Genomic DNA, 13160 nt, shown 5'->3' on the forward strand with positions numbered 1-13160 from the left:
TCCCGTCCCCTCACGAAGCTTCCTCGCACTTTCTCGCCGTATCTTCTCCTAATATTTCCCGACTTACAAAGAAAGATCAAGCAGTTTATCTGCATATGCTTCTGCTCAAGGCCTTTAAGGTGTTTTGGCAGTTTGTTAGTACCAATGATAAAACTGATTGTATTTTGGATTCAAATTGGAAGAATTTGATAGGGATAGAATTTGGGGGAGGGATAAACTGCCGAATTGCAGAAAAGAAAGAAAGCAGGAGCAATAGAAGATCTGCAAAGGTTAGAGAGAAGACAAGTAGGATACTTTATATTAATTCTCAGTACTTCATTCATTAAAATGAGTATATTTTTAGACTTAGTGCCATGAAAAGATAATCATCAAAGCATAAAAATAGGAAACAATTACCACTATCTATCAATATTCCTAAAATGCAGCAAGCATTAAAGCTTATAACATATTTGACCAAGTCTTGCTGCTAGTTTTCTTCAACCCACGAAGCCAGCTCTAATTCATACGTTGCATAGCATTTGCACGAAATAGAATTTTAAAAAATATAGAGTATAAATATTACTTTCCTTGGTATAATGGGTAATCACATACCCGAATTTTGACAGAAATGAGAAAACTGAATCAGAATAATTTGACTACTTGGTATTCTTTCATTGAGAACTAAACAGCTGACAGCCTATTACAGTAGTTCACAGGACTGCAACAATAAAGTACAACATCATCCGGATGCCACTTTTTTGTATAAAAAATTGTGTAAGAATACCATTTCCCTACAAGGTGTAATCACTACATTAGCAGCAACACGCACCACTATCATCATAAGGCAAACACTTCCATATGTAAAGCATGACATATATCCTCAGCTAGCAAAAGGAAAGAGCATCCAATATTTCATAGTTTATGACAAGAAACATAAATAGAAAGGACGATGCAATCAATTAGGCAAGGAAATGGGATAATAAGATAAGGATTGTAAAGAAAACAAATGAAATTGATTAAAGGACGCTGCACTAATTCATTTCTTCTATTCTGATTTATTCTTTATTAACTGAGTCAGGAATGACCTAGTAAACAAGAGGAAAATGAATAAATACAACTAAAAGCTAACTGAGCTTTGCATAAGAGCCCTCCGGGCCGTTCAGTATGATTCCTATGTCTACCTTGGAGACTTAGAAAGACACTTTCCACAGGAGACATATCTCAGCAAAGTTTGTGGCTTCCTCGTTCGAATCTTTAAACTCGACAACTGCACAAGAAAACTTCAAATGAATCATGGGGAACAAATTACAAAATAACAATTAATCTTGCAGACAAAAGCTATAATTTTCCGGTGGACAAAAAAGTTAGAACGGGCAACCTAAATGAGAAACAGATTCCACCTACAGCTACTAGAATGGTTCTAATGTACAAAAAAGGCCAAAGATGGATCCTAGATTACAAAGTCTACCACAGAAAGTACTCAGTTAATCATAAGCCTAGCCAATTCAGTCCCAGCTAGTACCAGTTTCTATATGTGGACTCGCAAACTTGTAAAATAAAGACATTTACGAAAAATGCAGGATAAAGAATCTTACCCATGACTGATCAGCTCAAATAAACAAGGCTCTTGTTGAATACTTGGTACTCCATACAGCATGCAGTAGACATGACTTGTTAGGATACTAGTTAAATCTATTATGCTTGTTATTCACTCAGATCAGTCCTGAGCCACCATTACTATGTGCTAAAAGAGGGAAAAGTACCATGAGGTGGTTCCTTTAATTTCAATATTGACAAAGAAACACAGTAACATATCCACCCAATAGACATCCATGAAATACATGTTGCCGTGTTTTACTTTTTGCACAGTTACAATAATGGGTGCACCCCTAGTATTCTAAGTGGACTCAAATCATTACACAACTAGTAAGATGGACACAGAAAGGTTCAAGAAAGAATCTAATCACTGTACAGCTCAAAAAAAAAAATGGGATTCTAATGTTTGCTTTTCTTGTTCTTCTCTTTCTTTTCTATTTTCAGGCAGGCTCGTGTTAGACTTTCTAAAGTTTGAACAAAGATCATGACAAATTGATTACCTTCCGATGAGTTACTCTAGATGCCTTCCAGCAAAGCAAGCTTCTTGATCTGGGTTCCAGTTTCCTGTAGAAACCAAGAAATATCAGAGCTATTTCAAAGTTCGTGAACCTAATAATCCACATGAAAGATAAATTCATCCATTTTGCAAACTAAGTACACAGGTGGCTTTTATGCCAAAATGCATTCAACATTACTCCTTATCAAATAGTAGCAAATTTCTATTCCTTGGCAAGTACACCTTTTCAAAGTAGACACTTCTATTGGTACAGAAGGAATGTGCAGCTGCAGCTAAATAAGATCAAATTTGACACAAAAACCCTGAACACTTTTACACCAAAATGGATTCAACATTACTTCTCAGTAAAGCTAACAACGCACGAATCCCCCCACATCAAGTCTAACAGTGCACTCACTAATTGGCCCAAATGTCCCGTGGCTCTAACATAATCACATCAACTTCTTCTATCACTCAAGAGCTTTAGCCTCTTCCTGTTTTCTACTGTCCCAGTAAGATAACAGGTTTCTTGTCACTTATTAACATTCTAGTCATTGGCATAACCAGGAGCCCTCTCAGGGCAAAGTTATACGATTAAGAGATGAAACAGAAAATAACAAACAAGATAGAATACAATAACACGTACAGATTCTGCTGTTCAAGCTTTTCAGCAATAGAAACTGCTCTGCGTTTTGACCATCCATTTCGTTGTGTGCTCCCTTCAGCCTGCTGAATTACATGTGCAAGGGACACCTTGCTTCTCACAATGCTCAGGCTCTGACTTTGTTCAAAAGAAGCTGTAGTAGACTTCTTCTGCGAAGCTTCTGCTTCTCCTGTCCAAGCACTTTCCAGATCTCTTCTATCAAATTGTTTGTTGTTATCATTATGCTCACTACCTTTTGGTTCTCCATGAGAAGCAACTCCAACAATGTCACTCCCAATTCCAACTGAGGCAGACTGCAACAACTGAGCTTGACTTAAACCTTCCCCTGTATTCGTATCAACCCCGGACCTTGCATCTTTCCTGAATTCACATCTTATTTCAATTGTCAGATGGGACCCAAGAACAGACTCAAATGCTTGTAACATGTGCCCCCTGTACTTCTCCGCCTTCAATTTTGTTAGTTGCGAACTAAACATCAACTGAACAGTTGGTGCTACAAGAAAGATTAACCAATTAGACAGACTAGAAGAAGCCTTGCAGAATTTTGGGGAAAAGAAATGTTTAAATTGCCGATCAAAGATGTATCATCAATGTGAAAGCCAAGCAAAGTAAAATCTCAGTTAATAAGCAAAGAGGAAAAACATTCTGAACATAGCAATGCATATTCTGAACATAGCAAATAGGTGCATCCACACAATAACAGGCACAACGCAAACACCAGAACAGAAAATATAAGGATTTGAACTAATTATCAGGCAAAATTCCAAGAGTCTAGTATGGTATCATGAACATTATGAAATATCCTCTTTAATTCTTTTTCAATAATGTTCCACAAAAAATGGTCTGGCTATTCTGCAACTACAGCCTCCAAAAATGAAACTTAGCACTTCGAGGTCAGATTAAAAAAGGACAAACTATAGTAAGGTCTACCTTATAGTCGAACCTGATGCTTCTTTTTCTTTTTTGAATAAGCAACATATAATAGAGTTCAACAGCTTATGGGGCCGAATCATGTACAAAAGAGGGGTGATGACCCCTAAGCAAGAGAAACCTATACATCTACAGGCATGAATAAATCATCAACATAATAAACAAAAGACTCAAGGCAATGAGGGCAGAAGGCTACCCTCCTTTTTCCACAAAAAAAAATGGAACTGAAATTCCATTCAAAAAGATGACAAACAGCTTGACTCCCTCCATAGCCCCCTTCTCTGTCCAAGGGTCCACATGATGCAACAGGAAACTAACTCCAAACTCTATGCAGTCTATGAACAGGACAGATTCCACCCAGACCACTGAAAAAAGTTCCACTAGTGTGGTGAGGCTTCCATCAGAAGTGTCCAAAAATGAGCTTTAATGTAGCAATGAACCTTCTCTGCTTGCATAAGGCAGGAGAGATTGATGGACGACCTGCTCTAAGGGGGGCCATACTCTTGCGTTGGTTCCAGGGGCAGTTCTTCCATCTCCCATATCAATAGATTTCCCTTGTCCCCAGAGTCGGAACATTTCTCTGACAGTTCAAACTGGCTGTCAGTGCAATCTCTGATCATTCTCCTATAGCTTTGGTGTGGGATTCTAGATTGGGACCAACTCCTTTTTGGTTTTAAAATATGTTGCTTAAAGAAGAAGGTTTCTTGTCATTGGGGACATAATTATTTCTAGAAATTGTCCACGGTTGGAGGGAGAATTTTTCCAAAATTAGCTTTCATTTAGCTAGTAAGCTGAAACTTCTTAAACCTGATTTGAAGAAATAGAACAAGGTAGTTTTTTGTAGGTGAAGGCTAGGACTGAGAGACTCTTAGGATTAAAGAGTTAACTAAGAAAGAAAATAAAGGGTTGATAACAGGACATAAATAACCAAAATAGAAATTGAAAGCATTAAATCTTGATTGTCCATGAATTTAGATTGAATCCCACAAATAAATCTGGTCTCAAAGAGTCTATGGCTTCCGACAAATGCCCCCCCTCCCCCCTGGGCTCACACGCATGCGTTGGCAAACAAAAAAAGAAAAAACTAAGGAAAAAGACAAAACTTGACAGTTAAATTTTCTAACATATATGATAATGAATGTCTGGAAGTACCTGAACCAAAATTGACTGAAATTAGCTTCCCTTCTTGGTACATAAACTCTTTTAAGCTGCTAATTTGAATCCTTTCAAGCACCTCTAACCAAATTTCTTCAAGTTGCTTCTGGACTCCAGAGGACAATGTCCTGCCACTTGTTCTATCCATATCAGCAGATAGTGTGAATGCCTGTTGGGGAACAATCCCAGATGCAACAAGTCTTCTCCTATCTGTAGCATTACCTTTCATCCTTTGATAAGCATCATTAGAATGTCCAGCTTGAAGTTTTTCTATCCCGATATCATGCATTGGCAATCCTCTCTCGGTTTTAGGGATCCCAGCAAGCTCTTCATTGATCTTCCTGGGCCTCTCTCTTGCAGCAGCACTGCTTGGTACTAATGGAGATTGAATGAAACTAGTGTCAGCAGAAGAACTGGGCAACATATACTGCTGATCAGGAGCAAGTTGCAGTAAGGCAGCCGTTAGCCATGTTAATTTGTCATTTGACATTCTCAACTGCTTTTCTGCCTCAGATAATGTTTTCAGAGCTTGACGTAGTTTTTCCATATCTTGTTTGGATACTGAAACCAACAAGGTCTTTCTATTAGTTGGAGAAGAGATGAAAGAAAATAAATTCATTTCGTAGTCCAACTCAGGAAGGCCCTGGAATTTAAAGACAAAAAGATTTTATTTGAAATGATATTTGTGGAGGAAAAAGAATTGCTTCAGGTTGACTAAAAAATTACAATTGCTGATCTTTGTAGCCTTTATTCTTGTTGCTGACCCATACCATTTCAATATTAAAATTCACAGAATAAACAGAGGCTAAGATGTATCACCATCATTACTCCAAGTGTAGTTCATAAAGTAATTTTGTGACATCAAAATCAATTAATTAGGCAATCATGGTCATTAATATTTGATTCCAAATAATCTTAACTTACAAGCTTGTCTTTGAAAGAACTTCCTTCTAGGCCTTTCCTTTTTCAAATCATAGCTACCAGCCAGTATATCAGTGATCACTGTAGCAAGCTGTGACATAAAAGCTAATGGCTCAACACCAGATTCCATTATCTCTCTCAGATTCTTCACAGTGCTAACAATATCAGCAGATAATGCTAAATCAAGAAGATCTACCAATTTCTCATCAGAGATAAGTCCAACCTGTGAAAAGAATACATTAATCTCAGAGAAATCAAAGGTAGCAGTCAAATAAATAAATTGTCAAGAAAAGATCGTGTGATGTGCCGCGTTAAAACAATACACATTTCTTTTGTAGATGGAAAATATTCACAACATTAACCAGTGAACAGAAAACACAAATAAAAAGGGTGTTCCAAATGCATGACACACTCTGCTTTGCTGAGGTAGGGTCAAACACATGACCTTCCAGTCACAGAGGAATAAAACCAATTAAGTAGTTATACTTTACTCATTGTGGCTCAGACTAAAAATGTGTAACTACGTCTAAGTTTAAAGGTGAAATATAACCTCCCTACAGCTAAGTTACATATTTCACATAAAAACTTACGGATAGTGGTCGGCGAGAGGCAAAGCAAGATGACAACGGTGACGGAGACATAGACTGATACTGAGAGAGGTGAAGTGGGACAGAGACAAAGAGAGGTGGAGCAACAGAGACGGCAACACAGGCAAAGATTGAGAGAGGCGGATCACGACAAAGATGGACAAATGTGGAGCCTGACATAGGTGAAGACTGAGAGAGGTAGATCTCGATGGAGACGGACAGAGGCAGAGCCCGATGGAGACGACAACAAGTACAGTGATGCAGGAAAAGATTGACGGAGACGAAGAGAGGCGAATCGATCCAGGCGGAGCAAGGAGGAGCTTGACAAAGAGAGGAGGAAAAGGTGTTGCTTTTCTCTAGAAAGTGATTTCCTCTTTTCAAGTCAGGAAGTCATTTTCCTAGAAGGCTCCACATTTTAACACTTGATTTTCCATTGACTGGAAATGATTTACCTTCAACTTTCTTGCTTTCCCAGTACCAAACACAGGAAAACAAGGTAAGTGTTTTCCAAGAAAATCTTTTCCCCCAAACAAACGAACCTTCAAAGAAACTTGAACTATCCAAAACAGCATATAATTTAGCATAATAAAAAATAAACAGAATCAACATGTTAAGAGTAAAAATAATAATATAAAAGAAAAAGTTAACCCTTTATACACAAGTTTAAGCTTTTACATGAAGTGGTAGTTAAAAATTTAATACGGTAAGGCAAGCGAAAGTCTTGAATTCAAACCTCATCGCTAACCCAATATTTAAAATTGTTGTATGTGTTTGGGCCAATTATGCAATGAAGCCTGGCCACAAATGAGGGCTTAGATGGAGGGTAACTTTATTTGTCATATTATTATTTTTACTCTCAACAACAAAGTATGTTACTCCAAAATGAATGGTTAAATTGGAGAAATGCAATTGACATTTTATGCAATCGTAAAATCCCTTTAAAGCTAAAAAAATAAGTTTTATTTTGTTTTATAGCTCAAATGTTTGCCAATTAAGTACTAATATATGCGAAATAGAGGCATAACTGAGACGAGCATATTATGGTGGATATCAAGTCAATACAGAATTAGAGACAAGAATATTCTTAATAAAGTTAGAGCAACACCTATAAAAGATAAGATGTGTAAGACAATGGTTTGGACATATGGAAAAAAAAAATAGATGAACCTAGGAAGTGAGTGAATTTAATAGAAGAAATTTACAGCAAAGAGGTAGAAAAAGACCAAGAGAATTTGATAAAGAACTTTTAGGCATAGCATGAGATATAATGGCATTACAAAATATATGCCATGGATAGAGATAATTAAAAGAACATCCCCAATGTACGGATAGAGATAACTGGAGAGCTCACAACCCCATCTAGTGGAATTAAGGCTTGTGATATTGTTGTTAATGGCCCCACCTATGTTGTGTTTCCATGTTATACAATTTGGTTTCACAACAAAAACTATAAATGAGACCATTCGTAATACGTTGTAGTGACTCTCATTGAAGATAAGATGCATGACACACAATTAATATGGTTTGGTAATATGAGAAATAGAGCAATAGAGGCTCCTATGAGGAGAGTAGATGGAATAAAATAAGTATTTAGCAAAAAAAGGTAGAGGAAGACGGAGGAAAATTTGGTCAAAGACACTTAGGTTTAAATTAATTATATGGGCCTTTCAAAAGATAAGGCCATAGAAATGAATGGAAAGCTAAAATTCTTATAACCAACCCTACATGGTAGAGGAAAGGCTTGATGTGTTGAAGTTGTATAGGTAACAAAAGAATACAAACAAACCACCTCAAGGGGACAAAACCTTTATGTGAAAAACCTAACCACTTGATATGAGAGATCATCTAAAACTTTATGAAGTCTGAAATGAAAAGGAAAAATTCCTCTCACTGACATAAAGGGTAAATCTTTTTAAGGATAAGTTATGAACTGAATCTTCAAAGATGCTAGAAAATATACTCAAAGATACTATAATAATCTAACATAGCTGATATGAACTAATGATAAACCGTTATCAGCAACATATATAATCGTCATATCAACCCTCACAACTAGGCAGTACAGAAGACAAAGCAGAATGGGCAGCAGATGCACAATAAGCAGTTAAAGCAGTATATCTAAGAATAGTCCTACCAAATATTTGTAGCCACTTTAAGATGTATTATTTGACATCAGATAGAAAGAAAACTATGTACTTAGAGAGCAACAGTGATAAAAACTCCAGGTAGTAGAAACAGAGTAATTATATATTTTTTTGTAATAGGAAATTCAACATCTGAAAATTAACAAAAACATCTCTAGCTGAACACCAACTTAGCTAGCAAGATTATTCGACAGCAGTAGTCATTAAACAACCCATAAATAATTCCTAATGTATGGCATCTGGAATAGTAATACTTAACTACCTGCACAACAAATGAGATAACTTACCAGTTCCTGAACCAGGACAACAGAGATCCTTTCCCCAAGCAAGCTCAATTGCTCAAGAGTCATCTCAGCATCTCTCAAAGATCCATCTGACCTGGATGCAATTAGTTTAAGTGCATCCTTATCAATTTCAAGATCTTCTTTCCTTGCAATCCGTTGCAAAGCATAGATAATATCCCCATCTTTCAATTTTGGAAAAAAGAATTTCTGGCACCTGGATATGATTATATGAGGCAAAACATCTAGACCCTGAACTCACAAGGACAAAAACCACACGCCTAGGTGCTCGATCAATGACCTTTGATATAGCACTCCAGCAATCAGGAGATAGAGTATCACAATCATCAAAAATGAACACTCTGTATTGAGATGGCAAGTGAGAAACAATCATACTGTCAAGTAAATCCATAATGCTTTTGAAGTCGAAAGTACTGACTGGGCCTACTTCCCTTATATTTCGGCTCTTACCCATGTCATATGCAGCACAAGAACTGCAGAACCCACAAGGTTTAGGTTGGTCCAAAGACTGGCAATTTAAAGCTCTGGCAAATATGCGTGCACAAGAGGATTTTCCCGTGCCATGAGGTCCATAAAACACATATAATAAGCCAACCTTCTTTCTAACAACAGCATTTGAAAGAGCTTGTGCTACCAAATTCTGCCCCACTAAATCTCTGAAGGTTCTTGGCATGTATTTCTGAGTCAGGTTCTGGTGCCTACCATTCTGATGCCTTCTAAGCTTAAGCCGATCACCAGATCTAGCTTCTGAAGCAAGGTCAGAATCAATTTCTTGCTTTAATAGATTATCAGCATAGATACCTAATTCCCCAGAATAGTCATGTGCCCAAGCAGCATTATCAGTAGTATCCTGAGATCCAGATGCCTCCACCAGCAGAGGCATTGCTTCTGCTTCAGATTTAGTAGACACACTTGAGTGGTCAGACATCAGAGGCATATTAGAAACATTTGCCCCCTGAGGAATTGGACCACCTTTCTTTAACTTAGAATCAGACAAACCACAAGAAAAACTCCTTCCAGCCATATCAAGGAAAGATTTTCCTCTGTGATGAATTCTTGACCAATTCCAAGGAATTCCACACCCGTTTCTAGGAGCCTTTGAAACATTCTGCATGTCATACTCTTCTCCTTCCTCGATGTACTTTGGAAGTGCTGAACTTTGACCTAATGAATTTGAAGCAACCGACATTTCATTTTGAGCCCCAGAATCTCTTGGTGCTTTAAGAGTCCGAGTTCTTTTTGTGGCACGAAATTTGCGCCTTTTTCCCTTATTCAGTCCATTGGAGTATCCACGAATGCTAGCCTCAGCTTCCTCACCAGTTTGCTCATTTTGGATGTGCTTACTGTGAACATGGATTTGAAATGATGCTATATCATCAGTGTCCATTCGAAGCTCATTCAACTGTTCTGAAAGGGTCTTCAGGTGATCATCAACTCTATGCTTCCCTTTTTGTTTCATCTTCTCATCCTTAGAGTTGGGGTTCCCTAGAATAATACCATGAGTCAAACCATTACCATCTTGTGCAGGCTCGTCAACTCTACTTTGCCAAACCCTACTTCTACTACTGTTTTCACTCATTACAGCAGCCCTATCATTTCTTCCACTTAACTTACCAACAGAACCTTCTGTTCTCCGTAAGCCATCTAAGAGTGGTGAGCATCCCAACACCAACCTACCATCTGCATGGCGTTCAATGCCAACCGACCGTCTCCCATTAACCATCATGGAATCCTTCTCATACCTCCTAGAAAGAAGTTCAATGACCGAAGGAGAATGCCATGAGGGTGGACTTGCAGAAGGATCCCTGAGAGATCGCGATCTCTGAAGGGCAACAAGGTCCCTCATCAGTGATCTATCAGCTAATATAGGACTTTGCTTATGCATATGGTTCTTTAGATGAATACAATTTGTCAAATGAATATGATTGCGTAGATGATCACTAATATTACCATTCACATCTTTTAATATCCTGTCACGAACAGCCCTGGTCATGATCAGCGCATAAATGGGTCCAAAAGCAGAAACTTTCCCAGATTAAGGCACGAAGACACCAGAGAATATTGCATTTTCTTTATTTATCACCTCCCTTAAATCTTCTCGATTATGACATTACTAGAACAATAAGCATCAGTAATATCCCACTGATGGTGTATCAAATCCAAAATCGAAGCCCAAATCCAAGCTACCAGTTTCCCACATTGCCTAGCCATTAACAAGGCATAAACTTCCACAATGAAAAACAACCTCAAGTCCAGTGCGACTCCACCCCGAGAGGAACAAATCCTTCAAGCAAAATTGCCCAAGGCGAAGTCTCACAATTAGCATTCGAATCAGGTATAGCAATTTGCAGAACACCACCAAGTTCAAGCCTTGGAAGCTCCAAATTCAAACACTTGACAAAAGAAAGCAGTATTTCTAACTACATCTGAACTTGCTATAGGATAAACAGAACTCAAACGCTCGTACAAGCGAGCCACTGAGTAAAGAGAAACTGAAGGGAAAAGAAGCAATCCCTTCGAAGCAATTAACCAATAGCAGCTCTCAGCGTTTGTTCTTGTACGTACCCCAAAGAGACCATTGCTCCTTTGACGAAATGACAGAGAAAAATCAAATGGGTACTCGAAACGCGAAAAACCGGAAAGGGTGGAGAAAAGAAAGAAAGAAATAAAAGGAAAGAGGTGAGAGAACACTCACTTGACCTGAATCAGATGCAAGCGACCCGTTTCAATCATCAAATCTCAGATCTCTCTCTCTCTCTCTCTCTCTCTCTCTGCCTATACGCTTTGGCACGTACTTCACGAGAGGCTCCCTCGAGAAAACGATGGAAGCTGTAAAGAGCAAGTAAGGGCAAGTGAGCTGTGTAGAAAGCGAACTGACTGTGGACTGCGGTTTATAGAGAGAGTGAGATTTAGAGAGAGAAAGCGTTCTGCAGAGACAGGAGGGGAGAGGGCTGGTGCTTGCAAAAGATGGGCCAGAGAGAGAGGGCAGGACGGTAGACAAGGCCAAAAGCGGTGCGTCCAGTTCTCCGAGCATCATTTGGACACAAACATATGTTTGTTTACACTTTTAGAGAATAAATTGTAGCAAAATTCAAATTTTCAAGTTGTGTTCTACATTTATTATTGATTAAGTCTTGTTGCTAGGCTAAGTGACAAAATTAGTAACCCATTTATCTTTAGGTTTGATGTAATCTTTTGGGATAATTAACTAAGTCACTATGCAACTTTAAATTTGAAATATTTTTAAAGACACCAATTTTCATTTTACTTAGAATATCACCCTAATAGTTGTAAATTTACTTTCTAATTTCATGTTAAGTAACACAAAGTTTGAATAATAGTTTAGTCAACAATAGAAAGAGTTTGAACAATTATTTTACAAATTACCATGTACATTTGAATTCTATCTTTTTATTAATTGAATAGTCCACATAGTACTATTTAAAATTTTAAGTAAAATAATTGATTATATTACATTGCTACTATCAATACTCTTTGACAAAGTAGATACTAATAAATTTGACTTATTGTTCTTAATATGCATTAATTTTTTTTTTTATTCTACAAAAAATGACCCGATATAACTATAGAAGCCTTAATTTTTTCTATTTTTGGAACCTGCCATGTCATAAAATAAATTTACAATGAATAGAAAATTTCAGCCTTCATTATGGAGCAAGAACAAAATTTCAAACCCATAAACGGCCCCAATTTTGCCGGGGGACCAAAAGGGTCCGTCCCGTTGAAATACCCTATACATTCTCTGTACGGATCATGGACTTATCACTGGAGTTGTTGGCTGGGCCCAACCGCCTTGGGGCTTGGGCTCTTCCGTTGAAATAATTTTGTGGCAATTATGTTTGTAAATAAATGTTTTTCGTAAAAATTAGTTTAGCATTTGACTTATTAGATGAGTAACCTTTTATTCATTTAGGTGTTGCCATCAACATAAATTGATCCAAAAAATAATATATTTCGTGCAATATTAAAGAAGGTATCTATGTGTTTAAGACTGTGCAACACAAAAGCAATCTTTTAAGCTTTCAAAAATGTGTACTCAATTTTACGTGAAAGACATACATCAAATGTTTGCACTTATTTGATGTGCAAGTGTTGTGGGTTTGAAAGGGATGTGTTGATTATTTTGACCAGTCCTTGGAAGGGTTGTCCCAATTTGATGAGTTATACAAACTCATGTTGGACAGACAAATGTGCCCTATCTCCAATTATATTATGGTCCACCTCATGCACTTACCCAACAAGCAAATAAATAAAGTTAGTGGGAATGTTATTTATTTATTTTTTATTTTTATTTTTTTGGGGGGGAGTGGGGGGAGGAGGACTAATTAATTTCATGTCTTGTTAGAATTTTATTGGCCTTGTTAC

The 13160-nt window shown here is 37.5% G+C and overlaps 1 protein-coding gene across 1 annotated transcript; it reads right to left on the reverse strand.

The window, feature by feature from the left end:
- Positions 1–991: 991 nt before the first annotated feature.
- Positions 992–11793, reverse strand: LOC127807481 (protein STICHEL-like 3). The gene is given in 7 exon segments (XM_052345351.1): positions 992–1246; positions 2076–2139; positions 2718–3228; positions 4818–5381; positions 5745–5964; positions 8760–9005; positions 9007–11793. Coding segments are annotated over 7 exon segments (3456 nt in total). The 5' UTR covers positions 10768–11793; the 3' UTR covers positions 992–1156.
- Positions 11794–13160: the final 1367 nt, after the last annotated feature.

This window comes from Diospyros lotus, chromosome 8, assembly GCF_014633365.1.
Source record: "Diospyros lotus cultivar Yz01 chromosome 8, ASM1463336v1, whole genome shotgun sequence".
NCBI classification, from domain to species: Eukaryota; Viridiplantae; Streptophyta; class Magnoliopsida; order Ericales; family Ebenaceae; genus Diospyros; species Diospyros lotus.